Genomic DNA, 26,959 nt, shown 5'->3' on the forward strand with positions numbered 1-26,959 from the left:
GGTATAAAGTTTAATCAAAGCCCTTTTTAATGCTATACGACACGTTAGTGCCGCCTAGTCGCCCTGGCAGCCCGCCAGCACGTGTGTTCGCTCTAAAGACTAATCAAAGCCGTTAATCACGCCACCTTTTCGTCCTCTTATCGATTTTGCCTTGTCCGTCCTCCTGCTTGCCTCCAGCTGACTTCCGACTACCGCCACAGTACTGAACCGACTTTCCAACACCTGCACGACAGTCTCCATCCATTCACAAGCAAGAAATGTAAGTTTTTGTATAATACTTGATTGTTTTGTAAGTTTCTTGTATATTGCTTGTTTGTTTTGTTTTTTCTTCGACTGTTTGCCCTGTGCCATTGTTTATTCTTCGACTGTTTGCCTTCTGCCGTGGTGACTCGATTCACCTTAAAGCACACGACGGGCCATTAGAATCTCAATAAGCTCCATGTCTTATGGTGGATCGAATCACCAAGGGAGAAGGCAAACGTAAGAGATTCGCGAAAATCGATTCACTATAACGCGAGGAGGATTGTTTTGCTTTGACTGGCCCTTAGATTCGCGTTATGGTGAATTCACCATAACGCATGACCAAAGGGCAAAGGATTCACGATAATCCACGTCTTATTGGTGTCAATTAAATCACCTCCTGCACGACAGTCTCCATCCATTCCCACTCATAGAATGTGATGAAAGTGTATTACTTGATTGTTTTGTGTTTCTTGTATAATACTTGATTGTTTCGTTTTTCCTTCGACTGTTTGCCCCTGCCGTTGTTTTCTCTTCGACTGTTTGCCCTCCGTCATGGTGATTCGATTCAGCGTAAAGCAGACGACGAGTCATTAGAATCTCAATACTGCTCTATGTGTTATGGTGAATCGACTCACCAAACTGCTAGACGGAAAGGTAAGAGATTCGGGAGAACCCTCCTCCCGTTGTAGTAGATCGATTCACTATAACGCGAGGAGGATTGTTTTGATTTGACTGGCTCTTAGTCTCGCGTTATAGTGAATCAAATCACTTTAACGCAAGATCGAAGCTCAAAGAATGCACGATAATCCGCCTCTTATTGTTGTCAATGAATTCACCATAATGCGAGAAAAATTATTGTGATTCTGTGGACCTTCATCTCTCGTTATGGTGAATGGATTCACCATAACGCGAGGAAGTGCATATTGCTTTCTTGGCCCCCCTCTCTCGCTTTATGGTGAATTGTTAATCGTGTACTACTGAATAGCAAAGTTTTCTGCTTTTTCTTACGTTTTCAGATGGCTCGTGTAAGGCATACAGCTAGACCCATTGATAATGCAGCTCCCTCATCTACTGGGAAGAAGATGGGCGTTCTGAAAGCCTCAAGATCAAGAAAATCAAGCAGTCCTTCCCGATTGTCCAAAACGCAGCCTAGACTCAGGCGTTTCGCAGAGCATTCGGCAGCCCTGCGAGAAATCAAAAAGTTTATGAAGCACCCGACAGCTGCTATTCCCAGATTGCCTTTCCAGAGGCTTGCCAGGAGAATTTGTGAGCAGAATGGAATTTTGTTTAGGTGGAAGGCATCGGCCTTGTTTTGCTTGCAAGAGGCCACAGAAGATTGGATGATCGAATTTTTTTTGGATAGTTACGTTCTTGCTGCCCACGCACACAGGGTGACAGTAATGGACAAGGATTTTTTCAGCCTAATAGCCCTTCGTTTCAGATACGATAAGTCACTTAGACCAGTTACGTTTACTGATGAACGAATGTTACAAATTTTGGATGTCCGGCCTGTACAAAAAGTGAGAATTGAAGAGGTGACCGAGGGAGGTCCAGATCATGAGCATCAGACTCGGGCAAATTTAATGACAAGCGCTCAAAGGGAACATCAAGCTGCAATGCTTGCATTGCAAACAAAAAGGGAAAATGTTCGAGCACTCCACGCCATGAATCGGGAGGCGCTGCAATTTTTGTTGCCGGAGTTCTATGTACCCTTTAATATTAGAGGGCATAGATGTTATTTCCCGATTCATGCTGAAGAAATCAACATTTTGTTTGATCCCAAAACTGAAGTCAACGACAAAGTGCTCAGATGTGTTTTAAGGTATACTCTTTTCTCTGTCCTCCCACAATTTTTCATTCTTGGCTCTTAAAGTTGATGCCTCACTCTTGATATGTTTCCTTGTGAAGTTTTGTTATTTCGCTATTGCCCGAGGATGTACAGCAACGAGTGTTCCAGATTGATTCACTGGTCTCAACACTGTTGGTAGAAGAGTCAGTTCCGTACCTCGATGTGCTGAACTGGTTTCGGGAGGTCCAGCTGGACGATGCCCGAGTATTTTTTTTGGCATATCATGAAAAGTGAGTTTGTCTCTCTCTCTCTCTCTCTCTCTCTCTCTCTCTCTCTCTCTCTCTCTCTCTCTCTCTCTCTCTCTCTCTCTCTCTCTCTCTCTCTCTCTCTCTCTCTCTCTCATGATGTTTATAGGAATCACCGTACACGAGTTATGTAGTGCTTCCTTTGGATTGAAACTAATAGAATTCTATTGTGCAGTTCCCATTGGAGTCTTCTACTAGTCGACGTGCAAGAAAATGTCATTTACCTTGCAAATTCGACATCTGGTGCCCATGGAAATGTTTTGCTGTAAGTAAAAATCATTAAGATACATATTATTGTTTGAGTTAGAAGTCCGGATTGATCAGGATAATGATTGGTCTCTGTTTACAGTGGAGTCAGGAAACTAATGGCAGCTTACGAGAGCCTCAGCATGGACATCGACACCCTGGATCGATCGACCATCCGTAGGGTTAGTGTCCCCAAACAAGAAGATGGCTACAGCTGTGGGTGGAGGGTTGCACTTAATGCAATGTTGTTGCTACGAAGCATTTTTCAGCTCCCTTCAGAGGATGTAAGCATTTTCAGCTCCCATACGCATTTGTGCGCCTGTTTATCTTCTTATATATTGTCATGTTGATCTTATTTATGTCTTGATGAATTGTGATGGCAGTTTCCATCAATGTCTCGCTACGTGGACCTAGACGTCCAAACGTTTAGGGAGGAAACGATTGCGAAATTGATCGAGGTCGCTGAAGTTATGCCTCCAGACGGGCCAGTGGACTTCATCCCGCCCAATCCACGAGGGGGGATAGGCCCCCCTGACCCTCTTACATGGGCTCCATACTTGGGAGAAGAGCCCTGGCTCCATCCTGAAGCCGATACCTATGGGTTCCAGCCATAAATAGTTTTTTCCTTCTTCCAACAAATGTACGTTCGTAAATATGCAGCTATACATGTATTGGAGGGAGAACATCAAATGTAAATACACTTATCATTTGAAAATCAGAGGATCAAATTTGCTACTGTGTTCCTTCACTGCTTGCTTTCTTACTTTAAGCCTTTTTTTGTGTACATAAAAATTCAATTGGGGAATTCTTGCCTTCATTACATTGTTTTAAACAATAAAGCATTACAAAAGCAATGTTCTGAATAGATAAGTTTATTGCATATGGAAAATACATTGTCACCGTATACATGGTCACATCATATATCTTCTAGTGCCTCCAATTCATGTGGGGCTGCAACATCTTTACAAATGATCTGATGCTCTCTTCTTTTACTTAGCTTCCGACCATCGAGCTTGAAGCAAAATTGATCTGGAGGATTCTGAATAGCTACTTCTAATTCCTTCCTAACATATTCGAGAGTCCAATTCTGTTCCACTTCCAATGTCAAAGATGGGTGACCCTGTCGAATCATAACTATATCTATCAAGCAAGAGTGGCTGCCATCTCTTGTATCTTGGTCCATGCTTTCCCAGTTGTTGTTGATCCATCGCCACCTTCTATAAGTAAATGACATGCACAGATGTTGCCTGGCAATATAGTATCTGATTCCAAAATATCATTAGGATAATTTTCCGAGTATAATCAAATAAGCGTTGTAACTGTTTCACAAAAATACATTTTAATGTTTTAACACTCACCGAAATGCAATGTCGGAGGTGTTCAATCGACATTCGATCAAATCATCTCCCTTTGATGATTTCACTCTCCAACCTTTGTCAAACAAATGATCAAGCCAGACTTCATCTACATCTTTGCAAACAAAAGTTGTTCTAGTTTTTCTCAATTGTTTACAATCAGAAAATAAATGAACAAAGCATGCAATTGGAACAAACAAACTTAAGTGCACATTTCTGGCACCAATGCTAGGCTTCATAGCACATTTAATATCATTAAACATTTTGGTCCTGTATGACTCTATCACTTCTGTGTCAAGCAATGGCCACTCCGGACTATCAAGTGCGGGCAACGGAATACGTTCCAACTTTCCATGTCGACTCGATTGAGTGGGCAAGGTATAAAATGAGTCATAGAAATATGTTCTACTTCTTGCGAGATCACTTGGTGCACGACCTTCATATTGAAGTTCCCCCACCTCACCATGTACGACATTCAAGAACCCCGTCAAGCATTGTGCAGGCTCCCACTCCTGAAGGTTGGATGGGTACAAATCTGTGTAAGGCAGAAAAATGTATATCAATCACCTTATTTGCTACGTTGAAATACAAAACACAAGCACTTACAATGTGGTCTGTGTCTTGGAAGTCCTTCCAATGGTCCCACGTTGATCTCTTTTTGCATGAATACATGCTGGATCAACACTTCTTTGACAGTTTTCCCTCCTGGTGCCATCTTAAAGTCAAGGATCCTTCCTTTCCAATGTTTGGCCAAGTCTTCAGATGCCTTTCCCTTCACTCGGTAGTGGCCTTGTTTTCCTGGCTGCATAGTGACCCAAGAGTACTTCCTGTATACTTGGGGAATCCATTCTTCGTTCTCGTCTTTTATGTTATACAACACAACAGATGAGATACTGCTCCTTGCTCGTTTCAGTCCACTTTCGGGTGCCATGATAGAATAACAGACGTATGAGAAAGAAGAAGTAGCAGAAAGTGGATGACTGGGCTAACCGCTTTTGTGGATCAAGGAGGGAGGATGAAATGAGGGACGGTGTGTTCTTTTTGGGCGCCAAAGATGTTTCAAGATTCAAAAGTGGAACCAAGTTGAGGGAATAACCGGGAGAATGTGTATCTATCTATTCCAAGCATTCAAGCTTCATTAGTTCTAGGGGTGGTGGAAAGAATTTTTTAGTGCTCCACGTCTAACACAGGAATGTGGAAAACATTCTTTTATTGTGTTAGTTTCTGACAAAAAAACGGTTTTAAATATTTTAAGACAAGGTGATGGTTTTTTTTAATATTTCATGAAGATAAGAGTTTCTCCACGTTTTGGGTGGGTTTGTACAGAGGTCCCACCACCGGTGAATCTCGTTCGTAGATTACATGTCACTCAATCTATGTGTCTATTATTATATTATTGTTGAAACAGCCCTCTTTTGAGTCCAGAATTTTCCTAATGGGTTGGGGATCTCTTCTAGCTTGCCAACAAATAAGCCTGGTTTTTTATCTACAAAATATGAGTGAGAAAAGAAAAAGATATTGTTCTGTACAAGATCACTTGGGCTTTGAGATACAAACATTGCCTCTCCAATGTATGCATGCATAGCATAGAAAACTCTAGTGAGGCTTTGGAGTGGTTGTTCCTCAACATAATTAGAGGGAAAAATATCTACAGAGCAGAGAGACATAAGAAAATGGAGAATCATAAGAAAATTTGAAATAAAAAATCCAATATTAGCATGTTATTAAAGCTGTGTTTATGTTACACCACTGACAATTTAAAGGAAACCTTGGTCGTTGGCCTTGAATGTACATGTCTCTAAGGGTATATACATGTTGCACTATGGCAATGGGTCCTTCCTTCTTAGCATGCTTGAAGCCTTGTAGCTGCATCTTCCAGTGATGTAGCATATTCTCCAATTGACGCACTCGATGTGGTCCCTTTCTTAGAGCTTGGATACATGTAGACCCAAGCCCCAACCCTGAATCTTGTTGGAGTCCAAACTCCATTCTCATCTCTTGTGTTATAAAGCATAAGCTCTTCCACCTTCTCCTCCCTAGGTCTTCTCACATTACTGGAAGAGGCCATGGTGGTAAGAAAAGAGAAGAAGGGAAAAGAAAAGCTTGTTTTACAATAGAGGAGTGGAAAGGAGAGAAAGTTCAGGGTTTTCAGTGCAACAATGGAAAGCTTAAAAGAGGGTTAGAGTTTGAGAATAGGCTTCCTGAACCTAGAGTAGACTAAAGAGGGATAGAGTTTCTGCAGCAATGGAGAGGGAGGGAGCTTGAGAGAGAGAGAGAGGGAGGGAGATTGAGATCAAGGGAGCTTGAGAAGGAGGGAGAGCTTGAGAGGGATGGAGTTTCTGCAGTAATGGAGAGCTTAGAAAAGGAAGAAAGAGGGAGAGGGAGCTTGAGAGACTAAGGGAGCTTGACAAGGAGGGAGAGCTTGAGAGGTATGGAGTTTCTGCAGCAATGGATAGCTTAGAAGAGGAAGAAAGAGGTTCAAAATGAGCTTTCCAAACCTAGAGTATGTTGGGGGGAAGTTTGAGAGGGAAAAACACTTTTGGGAAAAAAATTAAAAATTCTCAGTTTTTAGGATTTTTAATCTGCGTGATTCTAGGTGGGGGGACCTCTAAGTTTGGGCCCAAGAGGTAGGGGGACAAGAGTAGTAATTAGGCCCCATTAGCAAACCAAAGCCTAGGCCCCCTAGGGTCAAAGAAGTCAAACATGTGCACCCATCCCTCTTCCTATTGGTCCATTCCTAATCAAAAGTTAATCCAAGAGGCCCTCTTTGGGTCCAAAAAATTCCTAATGGGTTAGGGGGCCTGGAACTCTTTTCCCTGGTACTCAGGACAACCTAACCAAATTCTTAATTGGATCCCAGTGGTTGGGCGGTTGGGGTTAGGCTGGACTAATGGATCCCTAAATTGAGGCTCAATTCTGTTTTGGTTTGATAGATGAAGTAAATCCCGGACAAAAATTGTTCTATGGAAAAGAATTAACCGTTGTGCCTCTCTCAATGATGAGGAAAAAAGCATTGGTCTCTATGATCCAAGTACAATCTTTTCCCTGATCTGATTATGGGACTTACAGGTTCGGTCAGATCAGTTCAGTTAGTTAAGGCTTTTGATTACGTTAGAGAAAAGTTATCCTGGAGGAATCGCCCGTGCTTTCCGTGTAAGGGAAGTTTTTTCGGGTTCGATTTTTGGAAGAGCCGATGGATTAGTCTCTTGTCCGGATATCCGTTGGGTGAGGCCCGAGTGTGGGACCCTGCCCCACGCAAGAAGTGCTACTTCCATTGCTAGCACTCCTGAATTCGTTGCACGGTGGGGATAGGGACCTCACAGCTGGTATCAGAGCAAATTGTCTAATGAGGATCAATCGAGAAGCCAAAAATGTCAAAAATTTATGAAGAAGCAATAAAAGGTTATAATTGTGTGATAAAATTCATACAAATTGATATTCAAATTAAAATTCGTAAATTGGTAATTGGGTCTTCAGATGGAAGTACTGCAATTGTATGGAATCCCTGGCTTGCTTGAGGCCTAGACATGATGGTATTTACCTTATAGTTCCAACAAGGACTGTGACTACCCGTATATACCGAGGGTATAACTGTAGCTCTTTGCTGGCAGTGTATACCAGTAAATCTAAGACTTGAAATTATAAGCATTAATACTATCCAGATGATGAATTCGAATGTGGTTGATATGATTTTAAATTCTGGTTGAAAACTGATGAGTTGATTTGGATTCTGATTGAAAAATGAAGATTCTTGAATTTTAGTTGAAATGTAATAAACTAAGCAAAACCACAATGAGAATGAATGGGATGAGTCCCTATGATGATGTTGATAGCTGGAATGACGTTAATGACTTCAGCAAATCACTATGAGATTAGTGGATTGTGCTGTGGGGCAGATTGCTGCTGTTAACACTTGACCCAGTGGATCAAGTTAAGGGATGTCAAATTAAAAATCTGTATAATTGAAAATTTCCATGAAGGACTATTTAGATAGAAATTTTGGTCTAATGGACCATTATTGTGATAAGGATTTGAATGTTATGATCTGAGTGAATTATTATCTGATGATGAGTTTTATATAAGGGATCTTTATCCCAGGATTCTGTTGGGTTCACCAGACTATAAAGAACCCCAAAATCAGTTGGATCTTAAAGGAAAAGAGTTCTCCTCTAATTTTGCGAGATGAGGACATCTTGCGTTTTTTAAGTGGGGTAGGATGTAAGATTCCTCTCTCTAGCTTTTGAGGTGTGCAGGTGTAAGAACCTCCCCTTCTGATCTTATAATTATTCCCCTCTTTGAAATTAAAGAAAGATCCTATTTTACCCTGTTTTGGCCTAGAGATAGAAAATGTCTAGAGGAAGGTAATTCAAAATTGAGATATTTCTTGATATAAAAATCCTCCTAGTGTCTAAAATAGTTTCCCTTGAAATAAATATTCAAAAAGAAATTTCCAATGTGCAATTGGAATAAATTGAAATCAAGTAAAAAGGACCTTAGCCTAAGGATCCAGATTTTCTAAAATTTTTGAATCAACGTTCCTATGGACCAATTAGATTAATCCAAATGTAAGGAGGAGATAAATGAAAGAATAAAAGAAAATCCCCCAAAAAAGAGTAAATGCTCACATAAGATGAAGAGTTGACTATAAGGACAAGGTTATTAGTTAAAAAAGAGAAGATATTTAGGAGAAATGATGCATTTTTGACACCTCAGTGTGGGGAATTCCCCTCATGAAGGAAGCACCTATTTCACATGTGTGGTTGAGTTTTAAACCCACAAATAATGAGATATTTTTATCTCTCCTCTCTCCTGCTTCAACTAGATCCAAAACGTAAGCTAAACTGACCTAAAAATGGTCAAAAATTGACCAAATTGATCTGGAAAATTTTAAAATCAATTTGCTTGGTTAGAGGCTCACTTTTTCCTATAAATAAAGCCTCCCCCTTTATAAATGGTTAATAGTGTTTTATGCACTATTACTCTACTCCTCTCCCCAGAGCCAAAAACAGTGAATTCATTGATAATTCATTTGTTTTTGGCCATTTCCTCTTCAAAAGAATTGGTGGCCACTCTTGTTGCAAACAAGAGTAGATCCCTCAAACCATCAAGCCAAAGGAAAGCTCACAAAACTCCTAGTAAGTTAGAAATTCTACTTTTTCATATTCTATTTTATGGTTTTCTGATTTTTGCTTTCTTTAAAATGAAAATGGATGTTATGCCTTGCTGGAAAGGCTTTCCCCCTTATCTTCATTATTGAATTCAGCCTTTCTTTATCCTAGATGTGTAATCAAATTGATGGAATTAAACTTTTCATATTATTTACACTTAATAAAGTGAAAATTGATTAGATTAGAATGATTTAAATCATCTTGGATAATTTCTAGTAAATTTTAGAGTGAAAATTTTTAAAAATGGTCAGCCATACAAAGGAGGTTATGGCAAAATTTTTTTAAATTTGGTGAAATAAGTTTTATCTTTTTATTATTCAAAAAGAGTAATCCCCACTGCTTGTGTATTCTAAAAGTGATATTTTTATTCTATGCATAGAAAAATGCATATTAGAAATATTTTTATTATAAAAGTGTTATTTTCATTAGAATTAATTTCTATGCATAGAAAGATGCATATTAGGAATATTTTGATTATAAAAGTGTTACTTTCATCAAAATTGATTTTTATGAATAAATAGATGCATAAAAGAATTTTATTACTATAAAAGTGTTACTTTCATTAAAATTGAATTTATGCATAAATAGATGCATAAAAGAATTCTTTTATTATAAAAATGTTACTCTCATTAAAATTAAATTTTAATGAACCATTTTTATTCCAAAAGTGTTATTCTCATCAATTTTGTTTTATATGCATAGAAAGATGCATAAAGAAATTTATTTTTATTCCAAAAGAGTTATTCTCATCTATTTTGATTTTATGCATAGAAAGATGCATAAAGAAATTATTTTTATTCCAAAAGTGTTATTCTCATCAATTTTGATTTTATGCATAAAAAGATGCATTAAAAAATTTATTTTTATTTCAAAAGAGTTATTCTCATCAATTTTGATTTTATGCGCATAGAAAGATGCATAAAGAAATTTATTTTTATTCCAAAAGTGTTATTCTCATCAATTTTGATTTTATGCATAGAAAGATGCATAAAGAATTTATTTTTATTCCAAAAGTGTTATTCTCATCAATTTTGATTTTATGCATAGAAAGATGCATAAAGAAATTTATTTTTATTCCAAAAGTGTTAGTCTCATCAATTCTGATTTTATGCATAGAAAGATGTATAAAGAAATTTATTTTTATTTCAAAACAGTTACTCTCATTAATTTTGATTTTATGCATAGAAAGATGCATAAAGAAATTATTTCTATTTCAAAAGAGTTATTCTCATTAAAATTGAATTTATGCATAGAAAGATGCATAAAAGATTTAATTTTATTTCAAAAGTGTTATTCTCCTTAAAATTGAATTTATGCATAAACGAATTTTTATAAAAGTGTTATTTCCCACTAAAGTTGTTCTTATGCATAAATAGATGCGTAAAGAATCTTTATATCAAAAATAAGAATTCTCTTACATTCTATAAATAGATGTGATGATATGTGATACGAATCAGATAGATGGGAATGAATGGATGGATAGATGCGATGAGAATAGGAGTGACGAGAATGTGAGGTGAATAGATGTGATGAGATGTAATGCGAATCAGATAGATGGGAAAGAATGGATGGATGGATGTGATGAGAATAGAAGTGATGAGAATGAGAGGTAAATAGATGTGATGAGATGTGATGTGAATCAGATAAATGTGAATGAATAGATGAGATGTGATGTCATGTGAATCAGGATGTGAATGAATGTGATAGCATGTGAATCGAGATGTGAATGAATGTGATAGCATGTGAATCGGGATGTGAATGAATGATATAGAATGTGAATGAATGTGATAGCATGTGAATCGGGATGTGAATGAATGATATAGGATGTGAATGAATGTGTTAGCATGTGAATCGAGATGTGAATAAATGATATAGGATGTGAATGAGTGTGTTAGCATGTGAAACGGGATGTGAATGAATGATATAGGATGTGAATGAATGTGATAGCATATCAATCGAGATGTGAATGAATGTGATAGCATGTGAATCGGGATGTGAATGAATGATAAGGGATGTGAATGGATGTGATGTGATGTGAATCAAGATGTGACTGAACGATAAGGGATGTGAATGAATGTGTTAGCATGTGAATCGGGATGTGAATGAATGAGATGTGATGTGAAATGGATGTGATAAGATGCGATGTAAACTGGATAGATGTTAATGTATGTGAAGTGATGGGATGTATGGGTAGATGCAAGTGGATGAGAGCTGATGAGGATAAATGAGGAAATAAGTGATGAGATAGAAAAAGATGTGTTTAGATGAGAATGGGAATACTTAGGAAATGAATGTGGATGATGTGGATTAATGTGTGGGTAATGTGGATTGACGTGAATGGATGTATGGATGATGTGGGTTTATGTGTGGATAATGTGGATTGACGTGGATGGATGTATGAATGATGTGGATTGATATGTGGATAATGTGGATTGATGTGGATGGATGTATGAATGATGTGGATTGACGTGTGGATGGATGTATGGAAGATGTGGATGGATGTGTGGATAATGTGGATTGATGTGGATGGATGTATGGATGATGTGGATAAATGTCTGGGTAATGTGGATTGACGTGAATGGATGTATGGATGATGTGGGTTGATGTGTGGATAATGTGGATTGATGTGGATGGATGTATAGATGATGTGGATTGATGTGTGGATGATGCGATTAGATGTGATTTGATGTGTGGATGATGCGATTAGATGTGATTTGATGTGGGAATGATGTGATGTGATATAGAAAAGATGGGGACTAATGTGAAAGGATGTGGAGTGATGAGAAAGGATGGAAATATTGTTGGAACTGTATTTGTATGTGAAATGTGTTTTTAAATGACTGTTTTATGTCAAGAATACTAGGAAAGCATTTTGATTGTCTTGTGAATGAGGTCGTGGAGACCTATCTGTTAAAGTTGCAACTACTGTGAGTGACGGAGAGTCAACGGAGGATGTCTCGCGTAGCAAGGTCGGCCGAGGTCTTGATTTAAATGGTGAGCTTCCGGTACAGTGGCCAGCCTCCTCGGTTTGATTTAAATGGTGAGCTTCCGGTACAGTGGATGAGGGACCAAGGAAGCGGCCTATGAGTGAAGCGCTAGGTGACCTGCGAAGGATCCTAGAGGGTGCTGACCATACGGTGCTCGGCTCTAGGTCACCAAAGATACCCACACATACGTCGGGGAAGATATTGGAACAAGAAGTAAGAGTTGTTTTCTGAATTCGGGCATGGATCTGGTTGATTGACCTTGCTGGTCCTCAACGGATGAGTCCATGGCTCTTTTATATGGATCTATTGGTTGATCTTGCTTATCTTCAACGGAGACTCCATTTTTGTTAAAGTGAATACTTGCTGGTTACTATGAGCTAGGAACTATCGAAAAGATCCCTGAGTAGACAGGGGGTGAGCGTTCTGGTTGCCAATGATGCCATAGGTACACCGAATTAGGAAAGTTTGGAAATAAGGATTCAACTGGATAATTAGAGGATTATCATCAGTGACACTATGGTTTCATTAAATGATTGTTTTAAAGACTGTTGAATCTGTGAAAAAGGCAATTTCATATTAGGTGTGTAAGTGGTGTGACTAGTTTTAAGTTTGCATGAATATCCAACTAGAGGGCTTGGGAACTCTTTTCCCTGGTACCCCGGGACAACCTAACCAAATTCTTAATTGGATCCCATCACTACAGTGGTTGGACGGTTGGCTAACCCATGGGACTTGATGGGGTTAGGTTGGACTGATGGATCCCTAAATTGAGACTCAATTCTGTTCTGGTTCGATAGATGAAGTAAATCCCGGACAAAAATTGTTCTATGGAAAAGAATCAACGGCTATGCCTCTCAATGAGAAAAAAAGTGTTGGTCTCTATGATCCAAGTACAATCTTTTCCCTGATCTAACTATGGGACTTTACGGGTTCGGTCAAATCAGTTCAGTTAGTTAAGGCTTATGATTATGTTAGAGAAAAGTTATTCGGGAGGAATCGCCCGTGCTTTCCGAGCAAGGGAAGTTTTTCTGGGTTTGGTTTTTGGAAGAACCGATGAATAAGTCTCATGTCCGGATATCCGTGGGCGAGGCCCCGAGTGTGGGACCCTGCCCCGCGCAAGAAGTGCTACTTCCACTGCTAGCACCCCTGAATTCGTTGCGCGGTGGGGATATGGACCTCACAATCTCAAAGAAAGAGGGTGTTCAAAAACACCATTTTTGCAAGTTCACTACATATTGACCACAATGAACCTCCATCTTCCACAAACATATGGATATCAATATTCATTACTCTCAATAAAAAGTTTAAACAATATCCATTTGGTGTATAACTCTTTCGACCGCATGGCTTCAAGTGCTTTAAGTATGTGTCTTCGAGTTATCAAAGATGATGTGTATCTCAAATAGATTTAGTATTTAGAAACACCATTTTGAAGCTTTAGTGACAACCACTTCAAATCACCAACAACAATAAATTTCCATTAATCAAAAATACATGTTCAACACTTTTCAATATACACAACAACATATTCATTTGGTGTATAACTCTTGCAACCGCATGGCCTCAAGTGCTTCAAGTATGTGTCTTCAAGTTATCAAAGATGATGTGTATCTCAAAGAGATTTTGATGTTCAAAAACACCATTTTGAAGCTTCAGTGAAGACAACCACTTCAAAACACCAACAATAGTAAATTTCCATTAATCAAAAATATATGTTCAACACTGTTCATTATACGCAACACATAACAACAACATATTCATTTGGTGTATAACTCTTGCGACCACATGGCCTCAAGTGCTTCAAGTATGTCTTCAAGTTATCAAAGATGATATGTATCTCAAAGAGATTTTGGTGTTTAGAAACACTGTTTTGAAGCTTCACTGACAACCACTTCAAACCACACCAACAACAATAAATCTCCAGTAATCACAAATATATATTCAACACTTTTCATTACACTCAACATGTTATAATCATTATTAATTTAATGTAAAACCGTTTTTCTAATTAATCCAAGGTACTTCAATTCAGTGTTCTCAATTTATCAAAATAAAGATTACACATATTACATTACCATGGTGCAACTCTATTGTCCAAGTAAGTGTTTCATCCAATCCCACAATATATGATACTTGTGTCCAATTAATCCATGTTATAATCATTATTAATTTAATGTAAAACCGTTGTGACCATTTGACCTACTTTAATTATTTGTCTCAAAGAAAATGAATCTTAACAACATGAACATCACTTATTTGAAAAGTCTAATAATTTAATATATGATACTTGTGTCCACTTGAGCCAAGGTACTTGTGTCCAATTAATCCAAGGTACTTGAGCCAAGGTACTTGTGTCCAATTAATCCAAGGTACTTCAATTCAGTGTTCTCAATTTATCAAAATAAAGATTACACATATTACATCACCATGGTGCAACTCTATTGTCCAAGTAAGTGTTTCATCCAATCCCACAAACCAATGAAAGAATTTTGTCTATCCTAGAAAACAAATTAAACCATGTATAAAATAATCAACCATTTCCTTAGGGCTTATGACCGGTGTCCATAGGGCCGGTCTACTCATGCAAGTGTCCTTTAATTGTCATTGTGGCATGAGGCCAAGGAGGCCTATGTCTATCTATCCATAGGGGTCTCATCCTTTATTAGCAAACTAAGACACTAATCAAGCTTTCCCATCAAAATATCAATACAAACCAATCAAATAATTTTTCTTATCCTACAAACCAATTTAATATTAAACAACATTGATAGCCACAATTTTGGAATTAAGGATTCAAGATATATATCACATAATACAAGCCATTCAATCATATCAAATTATTACATGAGAAGACTAGAGCCACCGAGTTGATAGAGAAAAAGCAATTGAAAATAGTTAAATCTTGAGAAAATGATGGAGGTGATGGGTAAAGTGTTAATCAAGTAGTTGGCCTTATCCTGTCTGGAGTGAGTTTCTAGTTGAGATTGTATTGCCTCCGAAGTTGTTTTAAATAGCTCTTTGCTTCATGAGGCTTGTTCACTGAGCCTTTGAGTCCTTATCTTTTCCTTGTGGCCTTGACTTCGAGTAGAGTAGCCACTTGTACTGCTAGAAGTAGCACCCTTGGCTCTACTAAGACCTCGCACATGTTTCGGTAGCTTTTCTATGTTGTATTGTATATCTGACCAATGTTTATTTTCCTCCTCCCACTCTTCCACAATCTTCTGAACACGATTGTATAGTTCATGACCTTTGACTACTGGTGTTTGTCCATTAAGGAGAAGAGCTTATTGATGTACGAACGTCAAAAACATGATGAAGTGCAACCAAGTATGGTAGTAGCTCTCCCATGAGAACATTGTCTTCCTCATCCACATTAAATGAAGGAGGAAAGATACAACTAGATGCAGGGTTAACACATCCCTTTAATGGTGCATCATCAACAAGTAGTGTTCTTCTTGCATCACAGCCAAAAATCTTTGATGCATAAGTCTGCGCATGGATTATCTGGACGACATATTTTTGTTATTGCACATGTCTGGCATTGACCTTGTCCCCAAACCATAAAGAATGGAAGATTCCCACCTGCCTCTTTTTCCAAAACGTTTATGATATCTACCATAGAATTGTCATTTGCAGTTGACCATATTCCCCCATATAATATTTTCCTTCCGGTAATATCTTTAAGAGTTCCAAACATCCTGATCGTAGAACAAGATACTCATGGCCGCACTTCAAGCTCCGTAGTTTTTTGGATTTCTGCCGACAACACCTCACAAGTAATCCACATAAGTTAAATATAATTATTAGCATTGGCCTATTAGTAGAACATGTGTCTGGTTCAACATGCACTACGCTTGCCAACAAATCATTTGAGGGTGTTTTCATCACTTGTTTCTCTTCAGACTCTCCACACGTTCTAGACGCTACATCATCTTCTATTTCCATTGGCTACAATTCTTTTTTGGAAGAGAGGTGTAATCTTGATAGTAAGTCCTTCTACAAGAGGCCATAGGGGTCTCTTCCGCTAACACACATGCAAGGCTTCACTTTGGCAAGGCCTACCATAAGCGGCATAAGGTCTCTTGAAACACACCCTTCTAAATTGTGAAAAAGTCATTTCTTTGGCAAGAGGGTATGAGCTTGATAGTTAGGCGTATGGTCTTAACAATGCATGTTGTCTGAACAATGCATAGTCTCTCAACAATACCTGGTGCTAAGAGAGGTGATTTTTGTCTTCTCAGGAATATCACCATATCCCTAGATACTAGAAATTTTAAAAGAGTCTATTTCGGGGAATTCATTGTCTAAAGATAAATCTATGTGAAATTTTCAAAATCTCCTCAATGATAAATACATTCCCAAAATACAAGATAATTAAAACAATATACATAGAAAAGTGATATCAAAGAGTAATCATAATCTTTCTAACATTCTTGTTAAGTGTACAATGTCACTGGAATCCATAGTTGGCAAACAATTCTTCCCCAGTTTGAATGTCACATAAGGTTTCAACAATTACATAGCCATACTCGGCTGAATCCACATTTGGGTCTTGTGTATGCCAAGGTGGTAAATCTGTGACAAGTGTAAAACATACATTTGGGCTTATTGTCATGCCTCGACAACTGTTTATATAACCCGCCACATTTCCATCTTGCACATCACCAAGATATACGAGATCTTCCTTACAATCCACTTTTGGGTCCTCTAAGAATGAGTACTTTGAAGCTCATGGATAAAGATTGCACAATTCCTTCGAAATATTGAAAGAATATTTATGTCCTCCATAGTGGAGAATAGTTGCGCCGCTTGTTGCAAGAGGTGTGTGCACAAATAGTCCAAGACATGCTCCTTGTATTGTTGAGAGATGGACCATAAAGGCTACGCTATTGATCTCAAACATCTCATCAATTGGAATTGGGAAAATGGGTGTTCCTAGGGGATCATCCTTTCTCACATATTGTGCAACATAAGAGTCTAATGGACTTCTTTTACTATCTAAGTCTGTTATTAAAAATATAAGTGTAATTAGCAAAAAAACTACCTCTATATATAATGCACAAGAAGCCACATGATCAAGGTTGTATAGAAGATTAAACGAGTACAGATGCACTTGTATCTATTGGTGCCCCTATGAAAGATGATGATTTGGTTGCCATTACATTGAATGGTTTAGGCAAAGACTACAAGGCATTTGAAACCTCTGTCAAAGTTAGAGGTGGAGATTCCCAAAATTTTGATGAGTAGGTCTCTTTGCTTATTGTGGAGGAGATGAAACTTGGTTTAAGTACATCTAGTACCAGTGGGCATGCAGGGGACTAAGCATTCTATACTCATAGATGTGTTGGAGGTAGAGGGAGATCTAGTTCAAGAGGATGTGGTTGGCATGATAGGCCACCACAACAACAACATGATTCATAGCCATCATTTAGCGAACATGATGGTAGAGGTTTTTACCCTCATGCTAGAGGAAGGTTTGGATCTCGTGGTAGAGGTTGTTGGCAACCACAACAACAAAATATACATGGCATTAAGGGTCATTATTGTAGTAAACTTGGACATATGGATAGAGATTACTACAAAAAGCAAAATGATATTCGTGGTGGTAGAGTGAAACATGGTAATTATGCATCATCTAGCAATTAAGGACATACAAATCATTTGTTTTCCATGAAGCATGTGATGGGTACTATGATGTCACACAAAGAGAGTGATGAAACATGGTATATGGATTCAGGTGCATTAAACCACATGACATGTCATGGAGAGTGGTTTGATAACATGATGCCTACACAAACTCAAGGTTATGTTGCTACTACAGGTGATAATACTCAACATCTTATTACACATGTTGGTAGTGTACCATTGAGGATGCATGATGGTAGAGTGAAAACTATGTTTGAGGTGTTGTATATGCCATTTATTACAAAGAGTTTAGCATCAATTTGACAAACGGTGGAACAAGGATTATAGGTGAGATTTAATGAGCATGGATGTTTTATTACAAATTGATTGCCAAAGGTCAAAAGGGAGGGAGATTGTTTAAGCTAGATGCAAGCATACCAGAGTTAAAGTCAACAATGTTTTCTCATAGTCATGGTATAGTGCTAGACATTGATATTTGGCACAAAAGGATTGGCCATGTAAACATACAAAAGTTAAAATCTATGCAAACAACCAAAATTCAAATATGATGGGAGTACACATGTTTGTGATGCATGTCAATTTAGAAAACAAGCAAGGTTACAATTTCTCAAGGATAGTCAAATGAGTAGAAGAACACTTGACGTTGTGCATAGTGACATTTGGGGTCCCACTAAAACCCAATCAATAAATGGGAGCATGTATTACATCACATTTATTGATGATTTTAGCACGATAACATGGAATTTTTTTTTGAAAGAGAAGAGTGAAGCATTGGGCAAGTTTAAAGAATTCAAAGCACTTGTGGAAAAACAATATGGCCATTGAATCAAATGTTTGAGGATAGATGGTGGTGGTGAGTATATCTTACATGCATTTGATGGTGGGTTCTTGAGAGAGCATGGTATTAGACACAGGAACTCACATGCAAATATACTCATCAGCTAATTAGGGTTACTGAGAGAAAGAATCGAGTGACAAATGAAGTGGCAAGAGCATTAATGAATGAGAAGAGTATGCCTTTGTATTATTGGGCAGAATCATGTGCTATAGCGGTGTACATCTTGAATAAGACACCTATAGCTGCCATAGATGAGAGTACTTCTGAGATGATGATGACATGTTTTAGGCTAGAAATTGGGCATCTCAAGGTTTTTGGAAGTATTGCCAGATGAGAAGAGAAGGAAGTATTGCTTGTGTACATGTGCCGGATGAGAAGAGAAGGAAGTTGGACCTAAAGGCTGAGAAGTGTATATACATTGGTTATGCCTAAGACAAAAAGGCTTACAAATGTTACAATTCGGACACTAGACAAGTGCTCATTTCTAAAGATATGGTGTTTGATGAGTTGGCAAGTTGGTACAAAAACAAAGATGATGTTATGGTTGATGACATAGATGCAGATGTGCATGTGAACTTACCAAAAGAGAGTTCTACTTCATTACCTAGGCCAGGTGAAATATCTAGTGGAAGTGATAATGTAAGTCCATGGTCAGGAATGTTGAGACATAGTAGTGTGACCACAAGTGGAAATGTTGTTAACAAAGGCAAAAAGAAGGTTAAAGGAATTGGTATAATAGGTTGAGTCATCTAGCTCGGAAAGTCTAGATGAAGAACTTGGCATCCCAGCCTTAAGTACTCCAGGTGTAAGGTAAGAGAGATATATTCCTCCACATGCTAGAGTGCAGGGTGTACAAAGTGATCCACAGGTTTTGAGAAGGTCACAAAGAATAAGGTATCCAATGGGGGAGAGATTGACATATGAAGGGTATGCAATGCATTATTGCGTACATAACATCGATGGTAAAGCATGTGGACCATCATGTTTTGGAGAATCTATTGGAAAGCATATATGGGGGAAAGCAATGGATGAAGAAATGGATGCCTTGATACATGGGATTTGGTTGCATTATCAAGTGGAAAGAATGTCATTGGTTACAAATGGGTGTATAAAGTAAAATATAAGTTAGATGGATCAATAGAAAGGCATAAAGCAAGGTTGGTCCGCAAAGGGATATGCACAGACACATGCTTTAGATTATAATGAAACATTTAACCCCATTGCTAAGATTGGAACAATGAGATTTGTGATTGCATTGGCTGTATCAAAAGGTTGGGAAATGCATCAAATGGATGTAAAGAATGCATTTCTAAACGGTTAATTACAAGAAGAGGTGTTTATGGAGCAGCCAAAGGTTATGTGCATCCCGATTATCCCACACATGTATGTAAGTTGAAGAAGGCTTTATATAGATTGAAGCAAGCACCATGTGCTTGAATAAACAAGATAAGCAGGCATCTCATAAGCATTAGTTTTCATGTGGGAACATCAAATTCATCACTATATGCGAAAAAGACAGCAAATGGTATTATGGTGATTGTCATCTATGTAGTGACTTGATTGTGACTGGTAATTCAAGCAAGGTTATTGCTGATGTGAAAGCCTCATTGTGTGGTGAATTTGACATGAAAGACTTATAAGAATTGAGATACTTCCTTGGCATTGAAGTGGTGAAAACAAAGAAAGGCATTTGGTTAGTTCAAAGGCAATATGCATTGAATATGCTAGCAAAATATGGCATGACAGGTTGTAAGCCAATGAGCACGTCGTTGGAGCATAATGTAAAGCTAAGGGCTGATTGTGTGGTGAAGAGATTGAGGATGTGACAATGTGAAGAAAGATGGTTGGTAGCTTGATATACATGACTATCACTAGACCGGATTTATGCTATGCAGTTGCGCTTGTGAGTCAATTTATACAAAGCCCAAGGAAACCACATTTGGATGCAGTGAGAAGAATCTTGAGATACGTGAAAGCTACAACACATTATGGACTCTTTTATGAGTATGCAAAGCTATGGATGTTTATGGATATACAGATGTAGATTGGGCAGGTAGTTCTTATGACTGAAGATCTACTCGTGGCTATGCTTTCACATTGGCAAGTGCAGTGGTAAGTTGGAGTAGCAAAAAGCAACCCATAGTTGCTTTATCTGGCACAGAGTCAAAGTATATAGGAGCAGCTATGGCCACATATGAGGTGGTATGGCTGAAAAAGTGACTTGAATATTTGGGACAGTAATGTGATGGGAAAGCTGTCATACATTGTGATAACATAAGCAGCATACAGTTGGCAAGCAATTTGGTTTATCATATGTGAGAACCAAACACATAGAGGTCCACTATCATTTCATCACGGAGGAAGTAGATGGACAGATAGAGTTGATATATGTGAAAACTGAAGAGTAGGTTGCAAATATCTTTACCAAACCACTTGATGAAGAAAAGTTTGACTACTTCAAAGACAAGCTTGGAGTACATGAGATGGACATGGTAAGCTTAAGGAGGAGTGTTAAGAATGTAAGCTCAACGGGAACTAATGGATAGCGTAACGTCGTGTGGACATCAGTCTAGCAATGTGTGTGTGGATAATAATGGCCGTGCCTAACTAGCCAAGTGTGTGGACATTAGCATTAGGTTTATTTAAGTATGAACTTATCATTAGGAAATGTGTTGTGTTTTGGGAGCACAATGAAGGAAAGTTGTTGAGCTTCTCTACTTGGTGTGCGTGTTGGTGAAATGAGAGCAAGGTGTGTCTAGTGTGTTTTCCTCTACTCTGTTTTCAAGTCTTATGCACAATACTGAATTAGTGTAAGTGGCCTCTCCTCCATCAATATCTCTTGAATTAGTGTAAGTGGCCTCTCCTCCTCCATCAATCTCTTGAATTTAACCGAGCTGATCGTGTATGTTGTTGACATCCAACGTTCTCTCAAAGGTCCTTTTCTCTTGCAGTCCATGCAGCTCGACCTCCACTTCCTCGCAAGTTTGCTTGAAGGACTCCCATTTAGATCTCCAGCTATTGGCTTGCCTCCCAAGGTGCAAAGAGTGCTCTAGAGACTGGCTAGTGCGAAACGCAACACAATGAGAGTTGCAAGTGCTTCACTCTCTACATCTCAGCTCGACAAGCGTCAGCAACAAGAAGCACAGCAGCTCAGCTCATCAAACAATCAAGAAGCGCTACACAATAAGCTAGGGCTTAGCATGCATTTGAAGCGTTGGGGGCAGCATTAGCTCAACAGGCTTTGGAGGCTCAATGCAACGCGACATTCAACAAGTCAGTGCGGACAACGCACAGCTCTGGGGCGATGGAGTTCACACAAAAAAACTGCAGACTCGCTGTAGCTATGGCTTCCTAACTCATTTGAAGTGTAGTCTCTTGCAAACTTAGCGCAGATTTTGATTAACTTCATCGCATTTTGACCAAAGGCTCAGACTTCAGCAAGGCTATCGTCATCATCAGCACGCTATAGATATGGCTTTGAAGTGTAGTCTCTTTGGCATCAAGCAAACTAGCGCAGTTTTTTTTAAAAAAAATCAATGTCTTCTTCCCCATGGATCAGCAGTGTCAAAGTTATAAAAAACCGGCCATCATCATGGAGTTTCAATCAGATCTAGACATTGTGCAAGGCTTTATGGCCCTCCAGGATCAACCAGAGAAGGAAGGGAATACCCCCCGCCCCCAAAAAAAAAGGAAAAAAAAAATCAAGCGGCCGCCAGCGTGTGAGAAAGAAGGAGAGAGGAAAACAACTTCTTTTGGGAGAGCCTAGGGTTCTTTAATTTTTCCTATACCCCTTTCCATTCACACTACTTTTCCACACTTTGGCCAGATTCTATATTGTCCACTCAAATTCCAAGATCTTTTACATTCTCTTGGACCCTTTCCCATTTTACCCTTATAGTCCTTGCTATCCACACCATGGGGTTGTTTACATACATATTATTTGATTAAGTGTTAAGGCTTATTCACATGTGGTGTGAGGGGTAGTTATTTTGGGCTATTCACATGTTATGCCTTGAGGTGTTCACACATGACATGTGGGTCATTGGATTTGTTACACGCCTTGAGCATTTGTGAGGGATTATTCACATGTGACCATTTCAATTGGCATCATTTACGCTTATCGATGCTTTATTTAGGGATTATTCACATGCTTAGTGCTTTGTAAACTTGTTTTCATATCTTTTGTGTTTTGGGAGTGTTCACATTTGGAGTACCTTTGTGGAGATTGTTCACGCACAGTTATGGGTTTTTCCTACTATTTTTACCCCTCATTTGATCGACACTATACACCCCATCATCGTCATCGACATCACCATGTTACCATTTTATACATCATAATCTTAAGAGAGATGCTCATGCATTATCTTCATGGCTCTACGCTCATTATCACGAGCTACCGTTTCGTGTCACATATCATATTTCTTTTATCGATTCACACATATTTTTGGCACTTCGAGGTTTAGGCCTTCAAATCCTCATTCATCAACTTCATGATAAGGTAGCCTATTCATGCCACAAGTGGTTTTTTGAGCTTGAGGGATTGATGCCTAGTCATTCAAGACATTTGTTTGATGAGGTGGATGTTTGTACCAAATAGTCCACACACGGGGATTTCATTGTGTCATTTCTTGACTTCCTTCACATAGATAGTTTGGTATTGTTCGCATCAACAATGAGATGATTCTTTCTTTTGCATCTTACATAAGTGTCCTACACTCCTGAACCATTATGATCATGTCCCTAAGGATATGGACTACACCAACACAAATTCAGATGATGATGATGTATCACAACCCATATACCTATGATGATGTATCACACCCACATGCCTATGATGATGTATCTCATACATCATCATAGGTATATGTATCTCATGCCTATGTGTATGTGTATCTCATACACATACACATGATGATGTACCGCACACACACATTTATGATGATACACATGATGATGTACCACACATACACACACACTTATGATGATATTGATACACGTGCACATGATCATGGTGGTACACATGCATATGATCATAGTGATACATATACACATGATACTATTACCACATACGTACGTGATAATGATAGTGATGTATGTGAGTTGGATTATGTGGGCATGATCTTAAGGGCAGAGATGGTAGTGAGCACATACACATACACATGATACTATTACCACATACGTACATGATAATGATAGTGATGTATGTGAGTTGGATTATGTGGGCATGATCTTAAGGGCAGAGACGGTAGCGAGCACATCGTGCATTGATACTTTTATGCATATCTTCCTTCCTATAAATCATGAGGATACATTAGTTAATCGTGGGAGCATTTTAGAGACGTAAGATATGTTTATTGCACTTTTGGATGTATCACCTCCCAAAATACTTGCATGACTCCCCCCACCAGGGTCCAATGGAAACTCACCCTCTTCTTGGATGAAAGAGTGATCCTCCAAGGTATCATCATGTGTTTCTTCAATCTTCATATTCCTCCACCTCATGAGATTTCTTTGAATCATCCTCTTCATCCATAAGAATCATCATAGCCATGACCTTCTTTGACTTGCAAACATGCTCAAGTAACCACTTCTCTTTGCATTTGTTGAAGCATAAACCCTTGTTCCTCCTCAACTCTTCAATCTTTGGATCCTCCATCCTTTGTGTCTTCTTAAAGGGTTGAAAAGTCTTCGTGACAAACCCATTACCTTTCTTTGCATCATTTTGAACTCCACTCTTGGGCTGTCCACCTCCAAATGATAAAGGAAATCTAGGAGTATAAGTGGGTGTTGTGGAAGGAAAACTTCTACCAACATTTGAAGAAGTACTAGATGGTTTTTGAGAGAGTATGATGGGTTGATATTTCCTATACTTAGGCTCATAAAGCTCCGCTAGCCTCATAGCCTCCTTGATGGTGCTAGGTCTTTGTGCTGACACATCTGCCTTAATGTAGGAATCGAACCCATGTATAAACTTCTTCATCTTCATTTGCCCATTAAGCTCTTCCACATACATGTATAACTTTATAAAGTTTTTTATATAGTCCTTTACTACCATGCCCTTTTGAGAAAGCTCAAACCATTGCTCATGGTATCTATCAAGCACCAAAGGTGAGATAAAAGTCAAGTTCATCTCCCTTTTTAAATCATCCCATGAGTGTGGTACATTCCCATGCCAACCGTATGTCTCCGCCATTGGTGAGCATAATCTTCCAAATGTAAGGAGGCAAATCACACTTTATCTTGCTCACTCTTAGGATAGAGGTGGAAATAAGTGTCTACCTTGGTCATCCACTCCTCCAGCTCATGCAAAGTGGAGCCATCACCCTTGAACTTGGAGAGGGACACCTTGTCCTTGATATCTTTGGAAGCATTGGAAGTAGGATTCTCATTACATGGCTTGCCCTTTTGTGATTGCATATAAGCATTGGCAAATTGAGCAAAGTCTTTGTACTCTTTCTTAATGAAATTAGGCATTTCCATCCACATATCATGAGCTTCCCTTTGTCTTTCGGTGAATGACATATGCTTCTAATCATGTTCAGCCACATCATCATCAACATACAACTCTTCTTCAAACATAGAATGATTTTCCTTAGAATGCGAAGATAATCTTTTGGGTTCTACAAGGTTTGGTTCCACGTTGCTTTCCATGTAGCTGTGCTGAGAAGGACTGGCTTGGAAAGATGTAGGCCTCATTTTCCTCATGAGAGGTCTTCTAGCCCATGAATCCACTTTGTGGCATTCTTTGTAGGATTTTCATGGGTAACCCTTGTAAAAGCCTCTTGCATGTGTTGTTGCTTTATTACTTTCTCTTCGGTCTTCAAAAGAGTTAGTTTCCATGAAAAGGTTGTTTGTCTCTTTGATGACCACCATGACATTATCATGCTTAAGTTGACCCATTGGTTAGGCTAACTTTTCTTCCACCAATCCAATTCTTGTAGCCATAGTGTCAAATTTTGCATTCATTTCCATCATAAACATTTGGATAAGAGTGTCATTTGAGACTGTATGTGAGGGGGTATGCTTGGAGGCACTTCCAACATTCACTTCTTCTTCAACCTCTCTTGAAGGTTGCCCAAAATTCTCCTCTGGTACCTCCATGTTACCATGTTTTACCATCTCTTCACCCTCTATATCCTTGGAACTCAATGCATTCTTCCTCGACCTTCCTTTGGGCTTGGGTGCCATGAGAATTTACTATTTTTGAAAAATTAGCTATAACTTGGGATAGGGATCTCATATTGGAGATATCTAATGCTTGATATAAAGCTTATGAGATGCCCTATCCAACCATGCAAAGATCCAATTAAGATGAGGTTCCCTAATATCCTCTATTTTAGGGTTCTTAGGTATATAGGATGAAAATGGAAATTAGGCTATAGAATACTCAAAGCTCACCGGATTTGGATGAAACTTGGTGTGAGAGCTTGTGATGATAATTTCTAACTATGCCTAAGAGGGTTTGCCCAAAGTCAAAGTGTAGCTCTGTTTTGGCTTTTTGGTCAAAGTCAACTACCTAGGTTTGATTACCCAAACGATGTCAAAATGGAGAGGTTAAAGGCTTGTTGTATAGGTCTAAGGAGTACTATGAGCTTATGTAAACACCTAAACTTCAGTCCTAATGTGGAGTCATTTCAGAGGTAATTGTTGCAGAAGATGGTGTGGAGGTTATAGTAGCTTGTAAAGGACACACCAGTAGAGCAGCAAGTAGATGCACCAGAGGTGATAGCTCACAAGTGGCACTATCAACAGTAGTGAAGCGGTGTCAACAATACATGTTTGGGTGGCAAACCTCCAAATGGCAACAGTAGGATCCGGATAGGTTATGGAAACGAGAGCAGCTGGCTATGATATCATTTGTAAGTACAAGGCCTAGTTAGGGTTTTAGACATCCCATGGCTATGGTGGGTGAAACTCCATGTGGTGGAGAGAGAGAGAGAGAGAGAGAGAGAGAGAGAGAGAGAGAGAGAGAGAGAGTAAGGTGAACTATAGAGAGAGAAAGAGAGTCGATAATGGCAAAAGAGACAAACAAGTAATTGCATAACTCAGTGATTAATGATTGGATTGATGTAAGAATCACCAAGTACAATGTCTCTTTGTAGCTTTATAACCTTATCTTTTGACCTAAATAAATCACACTCACAAACACATACATGACACATGTCACACTTGCCTTATCCAAATATAAGGGGGTTCACACACACATGAATAAGTTTACACATACACACATAACCCTTTCAGGGCTGTTCACACACTGACACAAGAGGATATTTAAATATGATCAACACTCATGGGATGGTACACACACATGAAGCTCCGAAATATCCAACATACTGGATGATGGACTTTTACGTAATAGGCCTACGAGACAAGGTTGGTGTG

The 26,959-nt window shown here is 38.7% G+C and overlaps 1 protein-coding gene across 1 annotated transcript; it reads left to right on the forward strand.

The window, feature by feature from the left end:
- Nucleotides 1-861: 861 nt before the first annotated feature.
- Nucleotides 862-21,807, forward strand: LOC147603791 (uncharacterized). The gene is made up of 7 exons (XM_086796318.1): nt 862-897; nt 1,260-2,065; nt 2,152-2,322; nt 2,513-2,602; nt 2,687-2,867; nt 21,529-21,612; nt 21,694-21,807. The coding sequence occupies exons 1-7, from the start codon at nt 862-864 to the stop codon at nt 21,805-21,807; spliced, it is 1,482 nt and encodes a 493-aa protein (XP_086652444.1).
- The last annotated feature ends 5,152 nt before the right edge of the window (nt 21,808-26,959 follow it).

Source organism: Cibotium barometz, chromosome 63 (assembly GCF_041138505.1).
Source record: "Cibotium barometz isolate CiBa-2024 chromosome 63, ASM4113850v1, whole genome shotgun sequence".
Taxonomy (NCBI): Eukaryota; Viridiplantae; Streptophyta; class Polypodiopsida; order Cyatheales; family Cibotiaceae; genus Cibotium; species Cibotium barometz.

What these genes read in the sequence shown, in the direction of transcription:
- LOC147603791 (XM_086796318.1), top strand. Translation starts at nt 862, where the DNA reads ATGGTGAATCGACTCACCAAACTGCTAGACGGAAAG. An exon ending in TTTTTGGCATATCATGAAAA is followed by an intron (nt 2,323 to 2,512) that starts GTGAGTTTGTCT and finishes TCTATTGTGCAG; the next exon opens with TTCCCATTGGAGTCTTCTAC. An exon ending in GCCCATGGAAATGTTTTGCT is followed by an intron (nt 2,603 to 2,686) that starts GTAAGTAAAAAT and finishes CTCTGTTTACAG; the next exon opens with TGGAGTCAGGAAACTAATGG.